The following is a 16,470-nucleotide window of genomic DNA, read 5'->3' on the forward strand; positions in this document are numbered from 1 at the left end:
TTAGCCATCTTACAAGGGTGAAAACTTAACGGATTATGAGGTTTGGACCATTGGTACACTTTTTTTTTTTTATATGCATTTTTGATCGGACACCCAACTCCGAGGGGAAAGTGAACCTATTTATTTTCTTTTATCGAACACAAAATACATTCAACCATTACAGGTCAGATGTAGAATGATAAGATGTGTGTATCATGTACAATTTGATGATTAGGCCTAGGCTATATAACTTGGCTACATTTTTCCACTAAAGATTTCACCACGCTTATTTTCAAATGTTCTGTAGGCTACAAAAAGATGAAACCTCATGACTTGTTTTGTAAAGTGTAGAATGTGAACAGAGGTTCAAATGAGTGTGGTGACTGTTTTGTTTTCAATTCCTACCTTTCTAATTTTCAGCAGTTTCTCTGGATCCAGGAGTTGATTTAGAACCCTTGCCTTTGGCAACAGCCAGCAAGGATGCAGAAACAGCCATCGGCACTGGTACAACAGACGGCAAAGCAGACACAGTAACCAGTGACAATGCTGCAACAGTAATGAAGGCTGTAACAGCAGATGCAAAGGACGCTGCCACCCCACCCATCAAGGACGCTGCCGCCCCACCCATCAAGGACGCTGCCGCCCCACCCATCAAGGACGCTGCCGCCCCACCCATCAAGGACGCTGCCGCCCCACCCATCAAGGACGCTGCCGCCCCACCCATCAAGGACGCTGCCGCCCCACCCATCAAGGACGCTGCCGCCCCACCCATCAAGGACGCTGCCGCCCCACCCATCAAGGACGCTGCCCCCACACCTATAGAAGACACACCTATCGATGGTGTAATAGCACGTGATGATGCACCATACACCAAAGGGGAGGTTATAGCTGAATCCACTGCCATTATTGCTGAAACAACTGTTGGCAAGTATGAAATAACTACAGACGAGAACAAAACCAAATTTGATAAATCAGGACTGACTCCTGAAAAACTACCTCCCAAACCTGCTGATTCAGATGCTGATGCTGCCATGACTGCAGCTCCAGCCACCAGCACCACCACAGTCAAAGCCCCAGAGCCTACCAAGCCCATCCTGGAGAAACCAAGCCCTGCCTCTAACACCAAGCTCGTCAGCCCCATGGACACAACAGAGGATGAGCAAGAGAGCGATCAAGTGCCTATCAACACACTGGAGTCCCAGACCGAGACAGACATGTACGACAGAGAAAATGAGGAAGAAGGTGGTGAAGACTATGACATGGGACCAGCTGTTAAGGTCCCTCTGGACCACGATCAGAACTTTGGTGGCCAAGACCTCAACGAGGAGAACGATGACGGCATGGTGGACGCCGACGATGATGACCAGGTGGTGCTCAGCCCAGCAAAGAGTGCTGGGAAGATAGATGTACGTATGAAGGACACCAACATCTACACCACCCAGGACGAGGACTCCCACTTCTTCTTCCACCTGGTCATCCTGGCCTTCCTGGTGGCCATTGTATACATCACCTACCACAACAAGAGGAAGGTAAGCAAAGGGGGAGTACTTTATTAATCCATACGAGACTGTTTGATTTCTGCTGTTGTGGGGTACTCAGACTTGGAAAACACCTGGCCTAGGCTATAAAATGGACAACAATTAAATAGAAACAGGCTATGGACAGGTTGCATGCATATCAGCCATTGATCAATACATTTTAGTGAAGCATTGGGTGGTTGTTGACACTAGGACTACATTTTAATTGGAGTGCTTTATCTAAAATCGGTGCAACCACTTATTGAAAAAGGGTAGCCTAAACTCTGGTGGATATTTCACTGTAATTCATGCATCTCCGGCTGGCAACTCGCCCATCTCTTCCTCTTCTCTCTAACTCGTAAACTAGTAGCCTTGGCTATACACTGAGTGCACAAAACATCAGGAACACATTCCTAATATTGAGTTGCGGCTAGGAACGTATTACCGCCACACCGGCGGTCACGAATCACGAAGGCAGTCAAATTCCACGTGACCGTTTTAATCATGCAAATTTATTTATTTTTAACCTTTTTTTTATTTAACTAGGCAAGTCCGTTAAGAACAAATTCTTACTTACAATGACGGCCTAGGAACAGTTGGTTAACTGCCTTGTTCAGGGGCAGAATTAAAGATTTTCACCTTGTCAGCTCGGGAATTCGATCTAGCAACCTTTCGGTCACTGGCCCAATGATCTAACCACTAGGCTACCTGCCACTCCAATTAGGCCTCTCCAAGCTCTGATGCTGCTGCTGGTCATTAGTAGCCTACCAGACTTGCTAACTGCCTGGTACTCAGCACTCTATTGTCTCTTTAAATCACTCTGACATCAATGCAAATGTAATTGAAATCTAATCAAACACTTCATGAGAGCTCATGATGCACAACATTTCTATAGGCTATGCAATTACTTGAAAACTGAATGATGGCCTTTTAAAAAGAGGAGGATCCTATCAGCTTTCTATCGCCCAGCCTTACTATATTTATTTCTCAACTTTCCTAATGTTAAGCACATTGCTTATCTTTACAACAGGAGTATAGCCTACCTGGCTGGCATGAAAATGAACCACAGGAAAAGTGAACTCCATTTGCTATTTAAGTGCATAGATTACATGTATTTCTTCCTGCTGCCCCTGTTTCAATACAGGTCCATGATAATTGTCCATTCTAAATCAAAACAAATTTCACACATACACTACCTGTCAAAAGTTTTAGAACGCCTACTCATTCAAGGGTTTTTCTCTTATCTTTACTGTTTTCTACATTGTAGAATAAGAGTGAAGACATCAAAACTATGAAATAACACTTAACGAATCATATAGTAAATAAAAAAGTGTTAAACAAATCAAAATACATTTGAGATTCTTCAAATAGCCACCCTTTGCCTTGATGACAGCTTTGAACACTCTCAACCGGCTTCACCTGGAATGCTTTTCCAACAGTCTTAAAGGAGTTCCCACATGCTGAGCACTTGTTTGCTGCTTTTCCTTCACTCTGCGGTCTGACTCATCCCAAACCATCTCAATTTGGTTGAGGTCGGGGGATTGTGGAGACCAGGTCATCTGATGCAGCACTCCATCCCTCTCCTTCTTGGTAAAATGGCCCTTACATAGCCTGGATGTGTGTTAGGTCATTGTCCTGTTGAAAAACAAATAATAGTCCCACTAAGCCCAAACCAGATGGGTCGGTGTATTGCTGCAGAATGCTTTGGTAGCCATGCTGGTTAAGTGTGGGGAAACGATGGGAAATACACATACACGGAGATCATCTGTTCACCCACACTGCGTCTCACAAAGACATGGCGGTTGGAACCAAAAATATCCAATTTGGACTCTAAACCAAAGGACAAATTCCCACAGGTCTAATGTCCATTGTTTGTGTTTCATTGCCCTAGCAAGTCTCTTCTTCTTATTGGTGTCCTTTTTAGTAGTGGTTTCTTTGCAGGAATTCAACCATGAATTCCTGATTCACGAGTAACTCGAATGAACTTACTTCTGCTGCAGAGGATAAATAACTCTGGGTCTTCCATTCCTGTGGCAGTTCTCATGAGAGCCAGTTTCATCATAGCGCTTGGTTTTTGCGACTGCACTTGAAGAAACCCTCAAAGTTCTTAACTTTTTCTGGATTGACTGACCTTCATGTCTTAAAATAATGATGGACTGTCGGTTCTCTTTGCCTGTTTGAGTTGTTCTTGCCATAATATGGACTTAGCCCTATTTGAGAAAAGACCATCTGCTGTATACCACCCCTACCTTGTCACAACACAACTGATTGGCTCAAACGCATTAAGAAGGGAAGAAATTCCACAAATTAACTTTGAAGGTACACCAATTAATTTAAATACATTCCAGGTGACAACCTCATGAAGTTGATTGAGAGACTGCCAAGAGTGGGCAAGGCTGTCAAGTCGAAGGGTGGCTACTTTGAAGAATCTCAAATATAACATGTATTTTGATTTGTTTAACTTTTGGTTACTACATGATTCCATGTGTTATTTCTTAGTTTTGATGTCTTCAGCATTATTCTACAATGTAGAAAATAGTAAAAATAAGGAAAAACCCTAGAATGATTAGGTGTGTCCAAACTTATGTGTGTGTGTGTAAAGACCAGTTTAAATCAAGAAAAGTCTAATGGGTGACTCTTAGCCTTTCACTTGTGAATGATGCCCAGCACAACGCAAGGAACAATGCCTTTTTTCGAATCATAGTCGCATACCTCATGTTGTCTAGCCCATAGGCCTATATGTTTTGATAAGGTTTGTATCACAACTAAAGTGGCCAAATAACTTCTTAAAATGAAGCACATTTATCCGGTTTTACAAGGGCTATAGAGCCTAACTGGCATACATATGGGGTGGTAGGTAGCCTGGTGGTTAGAGCGTTGGACAAGTAACCGAAAGGTTGCAAGATTGAATCCCCGAACTGACTCTGTCGTTCTGTCACTGAACAAGGCAGTTAACACACTGTTCCTAGGCAGTCATTGAAAAAAAGAATTTGTTAATAACTGACTTGCCTAGTTTAAATAAAGGTAATCAATAAATAAGCAACGTATGTGTTTCAAGCTTGGGGAAGTTCATTTTTCACTGTAAATTGCACCTTTATAACAAACAATACAAGCATTATCGCATTTGCTGTCACTTTTGATAATGGAGTTTTCCCGCTAATAATAATTTATCAACATTTTAAAGCTAAACGTTCTGATCTGTTTCGTCAGCCACATTAGCATTAAACAAAAAAAAATGACGTAGTGGTTGTATTAATTTGGGATCTATCGCATCCCACAACTGTCCCAGACTATGTTTGGAATATTTATTTCTCGCACAGAATAGAATAGGTCTTTAAAAAAATTAAAATACATTTTTTACTATGGGGGATAGTAGATTTACTTAGGCATTTGCTGTTTGTTTGGCCTACTCATCTTGTTGGCTGACAAAGTAAATGTGGACAGTTTTTCCAGTATCTTCAATATGCACCTCGGAATTGGATAAGGATGCGCGCAAATGCGTCCCCGACGTGTCTGTCTTCACTTGTAGCCTGTGAGAGACCTGATCGCCAAGGGCACAATAACCACTGACCGCAAAAGGCATGGATTTTTTTAGGATGCATTATGGCCACACCGAGGAAGTCGCCGTAAAATTTGAGGCATTATAAAGTGCTAGTCAAATTGTGAATGAGTGATTGATGCAGTGTGTACAGCCTGCGCAAAAAAACGAAGTAGCAACTTTTTTCAAATCATCATTAGTCATGTCATGCAGCCTTACAATGTATTAAAAATCAAAACATATAGAGTTTGTAGAACAATTACATTAACTCTAAATTAGGCATATAGGAGTATCTATTTCTTTCTGAACCGCTCAACACAGAATAGCTGCATCAAATTGTTTGGAGAAAATATAATTTCTATTTTATTCAATTGTATTTTTCATACTATGAAATTCTAAGCAAATCTTGTCTCCTAAATAAACTTGTGTAGCCCACAGCCATTTGGCATCGCTAGATCAGGACCTAACATAAGGGCAACTCCGAGTATACTATTCTGTTCTCTTGAAATAGACTACATTTCTTCTTATCATGCTTCTTCAGACCTGTCTAAAATAAACAGTGGGATTATTGTGAAGGTGTAGGCTATATTACATGGATTTGACTTTTTTAAATGTAGATGTTCCAAAGGTCTGCATCAGTGGCTTGTAGGCTATGTGTGGAAGCCAGCAGATGCTAAATGTGTTTATGTTAATTAATGTCAGTTACCGTGAGACCAACAGTTATTTGCTTGACAATCACCGGCTGACAATTTCGTGACCGCCACAGCCCTAGTTGCACCCCCTTTTGCCCTCAGAACAGCCTCAATTCGTTGAGGCATGGACAAAAAGGTGTCAAGCGTTCCACAGTGATGCTGGCCCATGTTGACTCCAATGCTTCCCACAGTTGTCAAGTTGGCTGGATGTCCTTTGGGTGGTGGACCATTCTTGATACACATGGGAAACTGTTGCGCATGAAAAACACAGCATCGTTGCAATTCTTGACACACTCAAAATGGTGCGCCTGGCACCTACGACCAGATCCCGTTCAAAGGCACTTAAATCTTTTGTCTTTCCCATTCCCTCTCTGAATGGCACACATACACAATCCATGTATCAAGGCTTAAAAGTCCTTTAACCTGTCTCCTCCCCTTCATCTACACTAATTGATGTGGATTTAACAGGTGACATCAATAAGGGCTCATACTATAGCTTTCACCTGGTCAATCAGTCAGGGAAGAGCAGATGTTCCTGATGTTTTGTTTACACACACTGTAATAGGAATTTCCAGGTGAACAAAAGAGAAGAGCAGCCGCAGATAATGTCAATCAGGTTTATTTACAAGTTGCAATAGGGAGACGCCACCCAGCACAGATGCAGAGAAAATGTCTAACTGGCCTCTTGTAGATAGGTCCTTTATCCTCCTAATCAGGCTGCACCAAATGTTCTCCAAACACAAGCCCAAGAGGCTTGTGGGGAGTCCAAACAAAAGGGTGTCTTTGTCAGCTGCTACAGAATCACAGTGTTCATAGAATGTCATCAATACAACAGTGAATAATCAGTGTGTCCTCGGTCCTTGTACCTCCAGTCTGGCGTCAATCACTATCAACATATGAGAATAGTCCATTCCAAATCTAGTGACCATCAACCCGCACCTTGAGTGTTACAAACAGAACACAGAAAATGTGATGTATTACAGAAACGAAATATTGTTTTGATCACCAAATCAGGGATGGGCATCTCAGGGCCCCCCTTTTTGTAGGCCTGTGGATCAATTTACAACAAAAAATAATAATTTGTGGGGGAAGGGACTCGGTCAAGGTCTCAACTTACTGTTGAGAGAGAGAATAGTACAATACACAAAGTGCTGTTTTAAAAAATATATAAATATTTGCTGAATTTAAAAAAAATCTTACGTCAGCTGTTGACAGTCACTTAATCAGCTAACATTTTTAAGGTAGTCTAGACTGCTATCTAAACTTGTAAACATGGTTGAATTACAGACCAGGGGGCCCCCATTAGATTTTTTTTTTTATTCAGATAGAAAAATGTTTGCAGTTTAATATATCTACCCTATATCAAAAGGTGTAGAATTTCAAGAAATTAGCTGTAAAACTGAAAAAAAATTCTACCCCATGGCAGAATTTGTAAAATTGCAAAATATTCTCTACACCCATGACAAAATGTGTATAATTGCAGCATATTTACTTTGAAACAAATTCACTTAGGGCCGGCTCTGACTGCCTGTGTGTGTATGCATGTGGGTACACAGTCCCGTGAGCCATATTTATTTTTGTGGGCCCCACCCCTATCAAAGTTGCCCAATTTAAATATGAACTTTAGTCATCTTAAATAGTAACATTATGCAGAAATGCATATTGAGTTGGAGTTACCTTTTTGTTATTGAGAGACTATTTACTTCCCTTTTAGGTAGCCTAGCTACATTGTTAGTCTCCATTCATAGCCTTTTTTGTGTTCCTTTGAATATCACCCTGATAGCGCTTATTTTAGCGACTTTTGGGTCCGTATGTATCAAGCATCTGAGTAAGAATGCGGAATTAGGATTAGCTTTGCCTTTTTAGGTCTTGATGAATAGGATTACATGGACAGTGGGGACCTGATCCTAGATCAGCACTGCTACGCTGAGACGCTTTATGAACGGACAGCCCAGAATTCAATAAAAAAGGTTAAAGGTTAACTTGAATATCCACTCTCCCCTCTCTCCAGATCTTCCTGCTAGCCCAGAGTCGGCGCTGGAGGGACGGCCTGTGTTCTCGCAACAATGTGGAGTATCATCGGCTGGACCAGAATGTCAACGAGGCCATGCCTTCCCTCAAGATGACTCAAGATTACATCTTCTGAGCAGAGAAGGAAGTTGAAAGAACTAATACGAGCCTTTTTCCAGCTGCATTGTTGAAACGCCTGCTTGCCCACAAGCTTGCCCCACTTTTTTTTTCTTGCTTCAGGAAAAACCTGGGCAGGAGGGAGTTTGATGGTACTACCACTCTGTAATCGATACACGTTTTCGATGTTTGCCCACGTATGCTGGAAATATTAATTTCTGTTTTGTTAACCATAGTCCTACGTTTTTGAAATGAATTATTATTTAGTATTTGATTTATTTGGGTGGCCTATACTGGTCTGTATGAAATATGTTCTCACCATGTTTAAGCCTTACTATTCTTCTACACTTATTGTTTTGCACACTCTTAAGTGTTTGTGCTGATTGCAGATTACACACTCAGAAAATTGGAATGTAAATATTGTCAATCAATACCAAGATAAATAACCAATGATGCTGTACTTTACTTGCTCGTCTCTAATCTGCCCTGCCATGAGTGAAGGCTATTTGTAGTGGTTCGCCTCAAAGCCCTCATTCCACAAGGCGTTGCAGTACAATTTGCAGTTGTAAAAGTTAATATTGTACGTATGTAGCGTACTACACAATATACATTCATGTTCAGAACTTGTGGTTATTTCTTATGCTAAATCCATTAGACAAGTGAGGACTTTTGACATGACAGAGCCCACCACATTGTGATATGGTGGCAGTAATTCCCTTGCCTGAAATTGTATTTTTCCATAATCTGGCATTTTACTGGTTTTCTTATTAAAACGTTGGCCAGATTGTGCTATGCACTAATCCCAGTGCTGCCCCCTTTTTGTATTTGGTTTATGACTTTGAAGTCTCGGATGTCAGGCAAAGATTCCTCACTGAGATTTCTCAATTCGTTTCTCAATGAGAATGTGGACTCGACCGGAGTGCATGTGAAACACTACTTCAACACATTACTTTAGGGGACAGAGAACTGATTGTCGAATCTGGGGACGTACCCTATTCCTTATGTAGTGCACTACTTTTGAACGGGGCACTAGGGCTCTGGGTCAAAAGTAGTGCACTATAGATATAGGGAATGTGGTACCATTTGGGAATCAACCTCAGTCTAGAGGAAACGATGACAACCACCGTCGCTCACTCGTCATTACCTTAACTAGTCTTCAATTCTAATGCCATATTCTGTGACGTGAATCCAGAATCAATCAATTCTCATGCACTTTCTCAATTCTCAATCCCCTATACTTTTTACAGCTGTCTTTTCAGGACCGTGGAAAAGCATTGTAATCTGAGTGTCACAACAATAGCTAAAGCATGGAGGGGAGGTTTTGTCATGCATGGAACAGGACGTATATTGTGTAGCTTTCATATGGCATTTGGTGGATGGACACTGCCTTTGCAATCAACTGTAGAGATTGTACAATCGTTTGCCGATGAAGCACAATTGTATTTGTCAATAAAGCACAATTGTATTTGGGGGCCCCTTTTTGTTTTTCCTCTTGCTAATGCTTCGTTTTTGAAGAAATACATATTGAAATTTCTGTTTTAGTTTGTTTCTTGTAAATTAACGTAACATCCACACCAGGTTTTAAGAGTCATCAAAAAACTGTTTGTCGTGAGTATTGAATGCTTTGGAAATATCCTTGGAAATGAGCCTGTGGTGACCACATGACTACCCTATCCACTCAATCATTCCATTGCTATTGTTTTGTATGAGGACAGCCATGCTTACATCTGTCATATCCTTGTTTGTTCATCCATCCAAGCACCCCAGTGAGTAATCCTGAATCCTAAGTAGTGTCAATAGCGTTTTGAACTTGCATGGTGGTTCTGCGTTAGAAGCTGTCTGTCTGATGTTATTGAGAGAGGTTGGTATGAGCTGGGTGTGTTCTTGAAGGAGGCACATACCAAAGGGCCTGTACGACAGGTAAGGCTGCAGTTAGTCATATCGCCCTAGGATGGCAGTAGAGACCTTCCAAGTCAGTGGCGATCAGACAATTGAACAGCAGCTCAACCATTGAAGAGAACGTTCAGAAATGCACTTCCAGCTTGAGTACAAGACTGTTTTAGATTGAAATATTATTCCATCATCCTAAAACCTAGTATGTTAATAACCGTGTAAGCAAGTAGAATGTACTTATGAAGTTAAATAAAAAATATGTATATTTACATGGTTGATTTCATAAACCTCAAGCACTGTCAATTTAATTGAAACCAAAGATTCTATTCATACATGAAAGCACAAGATGGTGGGTAAATGACAAACCAATGCAGTGATATTGATTACAATTGGGATGTCAAGGTTATGCTGGGTGGTTGATTCTGGTTGATATTGAGTGTATAGAGCTTGTCAGTTTCTAGTCCTAAAAAGCGGAAATGAAACTGGTTCGTTCAGCCTTTCTTATGGGGGAAAGAATGGGGTTTTGGGATGAATGCCGAAAATAAGGTCTGAGGTTAACACGGGCTTAGGCGATCTTAAATGTATTGTTCTATGAGATATCAGTCAGTTAACATGGCCTTTAAGAATGATGAATCTTGTATGTGCTTTATGGACTTTTTTTGATTACATAAATTCACAAAAAGTTACTTTAGCTGACGAAGATTATCTCATAGAACAACATTTTTAAGATCTAAGCCTGTTTACCACAGACCTTATTTTCGGCATTTATGTTTATCCAAAACCCCCATTAATTTCCCCATAGGCTTTGGCCAGCGAGCCATGGCGGAGTCAACCCCCGTTAGTGCCTACAAAAATAAAAAAACAAATCCACACAAACTACAAAAAAAGGAATTAACAATAATTAAAAATATATATATACTCATATACCCTGCTCAGGCTCTAGGGCCTGAGAGGGTGGGACCGCACAAGACAGTACTCCGTATAACTCGTCAGATGTGAAGTATTTTAATCCCAGAAGTGTTTCAGCTGCATAAACAAGGAAGTCGATCTTTCTTGACTTCGTTTCGACTTGTGCAGTGCCGTTTACCACCATCGCTATAAAAGACACTAAGTCCACTTTCTTCACATGAAGATTTTCTAGGTCCTGTTGGTGATTCACTACCACTGGACCTTCAGAGATAATCTCTCTACCCTTTTGACAGTCTCTGCATTGGAGACACTTTCAACTGCCCAGATTTTGGCAACCTCAGTCTCTTTCACCCTACTCAGGCATTCCAAGGATTTTGCCCTATGTTCTCCACCACAGTCACATTCGGAATCACCTTCAAAGTCATCTTTCCCACACATCCCAACATCTCGGCTTCTTCTGTCTGCAGACACTTCCTACAGGTCCAAACATTTTACAATGATGACATTGCAAAGGCCTGGATACAAAAGCTCTGACAGGATAGTGCACATATCTCAGCTGCACTCATGTTGGGAGGGACTCCACATAAAAATAAAAACTTTACTGCCAATTGACCACCATTAATATTCTTTAGTATATCCAGAAATTACTCCCTTGACAGGTGCCCTTCTCCGTAGCTCAAAGAATGACACAGCATAATCATCAACTCGAGTGAGACCCAACCCACACTTTTACTGATCAGCAGAAACACAAGAAATCAAAACAAGCACACTTCTCATAATCTTTTACTGATTTTACTTCACCCAAGGCTTTCTCCACCATTTTGGATATTTGCAACAGATTCACCAAGTCGGGCACCAATACTCCCTGAAAACGTACTCCTACCAGATATGATGGGGGTATTATCAACACTACACATTTTCTTTTCAACTTAAATTTGGCTTATTTTCCCATTCTTTTGGACAAAAGTCTCTTCATCCTCACTTCCACCGCCATCCGATTCAAGCTTCCGCCATCCTTCTGGATTGCTCCTTAAAAAAATATAAATCACGAAATGCTCTCATTAAACCTGGATATTTTGGCAGAACAGATGCCACGGGGGCTCCCCGGTGCTGACATGTCAATATATGGACTGGAAACTGGGGGGGGAAGCCTCCCCCTCGCAGATAAAAAAATCTGGAATAAAATCAAAGCATACCTATCCGATATGTTCTGGCTGTTGTTTTATCATCAGAGGGAGGTCAAGGTGTGCGAAAGTTTGCTCTTGACGGAAATAATTGGCATTTATGGTATTTTCATAGGTGCTGTATGTTTCAATGTGTGTGCACATGGGTGAATGCAATGTGTTAATGCAGAAAAATATCCCTTCTCTTCATGTCCTCAAAATGTTGTTTCAGTTCACAGAGGCCTGTGTCGTTATGGATCGTTATTTTTTATTAAAATCTCTGTAATTGATTTTCATGTTGTGTGAGACTTGGTTCCGACGAGGGACTAGTACGAAAAAATATCGGAACATTTATCCACTCACTACGGTAAGTCACTCTGGATAAGAGCTTCTGCTAAGTGACTAAAATGTAAACGTGGTTGATGCTCCACAGGAAGTGCCGTTTACCTTAATTTTAGAAATGAACATAGCCAAGTAGCCCTACCACAAAATGTGACAATTGTCAGTAGTATGCAGTAAAATGGATATCTCTGATCTCCTCTACCCTCTAATTACTTCACTGACACTTAAAATGTCCTGTCCCTTTTGCTTTCAAACTAAAAATCACCTGGATGGCATATAGTGTACTTTTCTTTGTCTATACCAGTGTTCCCCAGCTGGCAGGCTGCAGATTATTATTTTTTGGGGCCCCCCAATTTTTATACTCTGCAGATCCTCTCAAGCTCTGTCAGCTTGGATGGGGAGCATTGCTGCACAGCTATTTTCAGGTCTCGCCAGAGATGTTCGATCAGGTTCAAGTCGGGGCTCTGGCTGGGCCACTCAAGGACATTCAGAGACTTGTCCGGAAGCCATTCCTGCTTTGTCTTGGCTGTATGCTTAGGGTTGTTGTCCTGCTGGAAGGTAAACCTTTGTCCCAGTCTGAGGTTCTGAGCACTTTGGATCAGGTTTTCATCAAGGATCTCTCTGTACTTTGCTCCATTCATCTTTCCCTTGATCCTGATTAGTCTCCCAGTCCCTGCTGCTGAAAAACATCCCCACAGCACAATGCTGCCACCACCATGCTTCACTGTAGGGATGGTATTGGCCAGGTGATGAGCATGATCCCTGGCATTCAGGCCAAATAGTTTAATCTTTGTTTCATCAGATTTTGTTTATCATGGTCTGAGAATCCTTTTGGTGCCTTTTTTGAAAACTCAGAGCAGGCTGTCATGTGCCTTTAACTGAGGAGTGGCTTCTTTATGGCCACTCTACCTTAAAGGCCCGATTGGTGCTGCAGAGATGGTTCTCCTTCTGGAAGGTTCTCCCATCTCCACTTATGTAAATAAGATATTTCTGTTTTTTATTTTTAATACGTTTGCAAAATAATCTAAAACCTCTTTTTACTTTGTCATTATGGGTTATTGTGTGTAGATTGATGAGGACAAACATAATTTGAATCCATTTTAGAATAAGGCTGTAATGTAACAAAATGTGGAAAAGTGAAGGGGTCTGAATACTTTTCAAATGCACTGTATGTGATACAATTGATAATGCCCAAGAAGCTGGTGTATTGGCACTATATCCAATACATCCTCCAAACACCGGCTTCGAGCGCATTATCACTTTCATACAATGGGTTACCAACATATTCAAATAATGATTGACATATTTTCATTAAAAACGTTATTTTGATGACTTTATTCATACTATTTCATTTTTCCACAAGATATAGTCCCGACATAAATCTAGGGTTACTACCAATCCGGCTGGTCGTTTGTTCTATCGGTTCGGTTGCTAGAGACACGACCTAGTCGTTCGTTCTAAATGTTCCATTGCCATACCGGCTGGCAACATTCTTATTCCCTTGCTTGATAGCTAGCCAACTACGGCTAACTTACAGTCTCGTAAAAAGTGCAGTCAGAATCACAGCAAAGTAGCAGCGTTTACATTTGTTTAAGCTGTTTTCTAGAGACATTTATTTGGACACATCCATAACAATAAGGCACGATTTCACCTGGCGTAGAAAATTTGCTCGCTCATCAGGACACTGTTGATCAGAGGAGCTAGCCAACAACACAGCTAACACAATCAACTGAAGCTGGAAAGACGGCAAACTAGCAGCACTTCGTTTCGTGTAACCTTTTTTCAATTGACATTTCTTTGTATATATCCATAAAAAGCTGATTCATGATTTTGACTGGTTGAGAAAAGCTGCCTGCCTGCCTGTCTGTCTGTCTGTCTGTCTGTCTGTCTGTCTGTCTGTCTGTCTGTCTGTCTGTCTGTCTCATCCCGACTCCCGACACGTTCATTACTATGGGACAGCTGTAGATCAAATTTGAATATTGAAACAATGTTGCAAATGTCAGAGACAGACAGCAAGGTTTATACAAATCTGCTGTTGAAAACGAAATATTAGTCTAAAAGAAATGTGACATAATGTCTCGATGCTTTTTATAGTGGAGATCAAGTTTATTAATTGTTTGGCTGGGCTGATGTGACAGTGAATAGGCATTTTAATGTCATAGATTTAGCCGGTGGTAACTTGTGGAATAGACACCTGCTGGAATGCGGTCTTAACCAATCAGCATTCAGCATTAGACCCACTCGTTGTATAAATGTTAGCAAGGTTTGAAATGATGATGTTTTACTCAAATACAGTATTATATCTGTTTGGGCTTGTTGCGGTCAATTTGCAGTCTACAAATGATTTTTTATGATGTTCCTACCCCCTGACCATCCGCTCAAGAAAGAATCAGCCCGTGGCGGAATCTAGTTGGTGATGCGTGGTCTAGACTGTCTAGTCCTGTGTGCCTTGTTTTATCTGGGTGTGTGGTTTTAATATTGACTATAGCTTTACTGTCCTGCGTTTCTGTCTGGGGAAAGCCGACCGAGTGTACAGTGTTGACTCTTGGATTACCTCTTGTTTATAAACACCACACCATATGTCTTCTTTACTGTAATGAAGACTGCCTGCCTTCTTCTCTGAGGGGCCCGTTCCCCTGGAGCCTCCCTCGCTTCTCTCATTATGTTGTCATCCTCCCCTTCATTACTCACTCACCATCAAAGCACCTCCCTTCCTTCAAACCCTCCTCCTCCTTCTCTAACAAACTGTTAGCTCAGAGGTTGTCATTGGTTTGTTGATTTAAGATGATGAAATGGTTATCATCCGTTAAAAACAAAATGTTTAAATGTAACCTTCCGTCTTCTTCAGTAACTCTTGCGTATTAGCGACACCCCCTTCGTAGTCTTAATCAGCATGTTGGTCCGGCTACCTCCAGTTCTACTCTCAGCTGATTGCTGTTAAGCATCCATTGTGTTTGTGTGTGTGTGTGCTTCTCCTCGCTCAATAAACGAAAATCGACCTACCTCTGAAACTAGTTGATGATCCCTGCTATATGGCTTAGCTTGGGATGGTTGGTGGAGGCCAGAGGAGGCTGGTGGGAGGAGCTGTAGGAGGAGGGGCTCATTGCAATGGCTGGAATCGAATACATATCTGTGTGTGTGCTTCTCCCCTGCCTCCACCTACCTTCCCATGCTAAGCCATACAATGTCTGGCTGCTTGGTTCTGTCAGACCTACTATGTTAGCTGCTTCATGCTTCATACCTTAAGTTCCTCGTCAGCATCTCCCCAATTTACTTTTCTCCTTCGGTCCTCTCAGAACAGGATATTAGCTCTCGTCGTTTGTCTTATATTTCCTCTTCCCTTTCTCTCTTGTAGGAGTAAGTTAGCCTACGCTGTCTGTCAACTCTGTATGGGCTATTCAAAATCCTTTATACTCTCTCTACCAGTAGTGTCTTCAGAGTCCTGCAGGGTCCATATACAGTGGGGCAAAAAAGTATTTAGTCAGCCACCAATTGTGCAAGTTCTCCCACTTAAAAAGATGAGAGAGGCCTGTAATTTTCGTCATAGGTACACTTCAACTATGACAGACAAAATGTGATTTTTTCCTGAAAATCACATTGTAGGATTTTTTATTAATTAATTTGCAAATTATGGTGGAAAATAAGTATTTGGTCACCTACAAACAAGCAAAATTTCTGGCTCTCACAGACCTGTAACTTCTTCTTTAAGAGGCTCCTTTGTCCTCCACTCGTTACCTGTATTAATGGCACCTGTTTGAACTTGTTATCAGTATAAAAGACACCTGTCCACAACCTCAAACAGTCACACTCCAAACTCCACTATGCCAAGACCAAAGTGCTGTCAAAGGACACCAGAAACAAAATTGTAGACCTGCACCAGGCTGGTAAGACTGAATCTGCAATAGGTAAGCAGCTTGGTTTGAAGAAATCAACTGTGGGAGCAATTATTAGGAAATGGAAGACATACAAGACCACTGATAATCTCCCTCGATCTGGGGCCCCACGCAAGATCTCACCCCATGGGGTCAAAAAGATCACAAGAACGGTGAGCAAAAATCCCAGAACCACACAGGGGGACCTAGTGAATGACCTGCAGAGAGCTGGGACCAAAGTAACAAAGCCTACCATCAGTAACACACTACGCCGCCAGGGACTCAAATCCTGCAGTGCCAGACGTGTCCCCCTGCTTAAGCCAGTACATGTCCAGGCCCGTCTGAAGTTTGCTAGAGAGCATTTGGATGATCCAGAAGAAGATTGAGAGAATGTCATAAGGTCAGATGAAACCAAAATATAACTTTTTGGTAAAAACT

The 16,470-nt window shown here is 41.5% G+C and overlaps 1 protein-coding gene across 2 annotated transcripts in view; it reads left to right on the forward strand.

Annotated features, from left to right (window-relative positions):
- Positions 1-9,326, forward strand: part of LOC109892954 (keratinocyte-associated transmembrane protein 2) — a 31,302-nt gene extending 21,976 nt beyond the window's left edge. Inside the window, exons 2-3 of one of the 2 annotated variants that reach the window (XM_020485880.2) lie at positions 400-1,508; positions 7,738-9,326. In XM_020485880.2, the coding sequence (XP_020341469.2) occupies positions 400-1,508; positions 7,738-7,872 (1,244 nt within the window). In that variant the 3' untranslated portion in view covers positions 7,873-9,326. The remainder of the gene's footprint in view (positions 1-399; positions 1,509-7,737) is intronic. The other variant, XM_020485881.2, reaches the window with a different exon arrangement.
- Positions 9,327-16,470: the final 7,144 nt, after the last annotated feature.

Source organism: Oncorhynchus kisutch, linkage group LG6 (genome assembly GCF_002021735.2).
Source record: "Oncorhynchus kisutch isolate 150728-3 linkage group LG6, Okis_V2, whole genome shotgun sequence".
Taxonomy (NCBI): domain Eukaryota; kingdom Metazoa; phylum Chordata; class Actinopteri; order Salmoniformes; family Salmonidae; genus Oncorhynchus; species Oncorhynchus kisutch.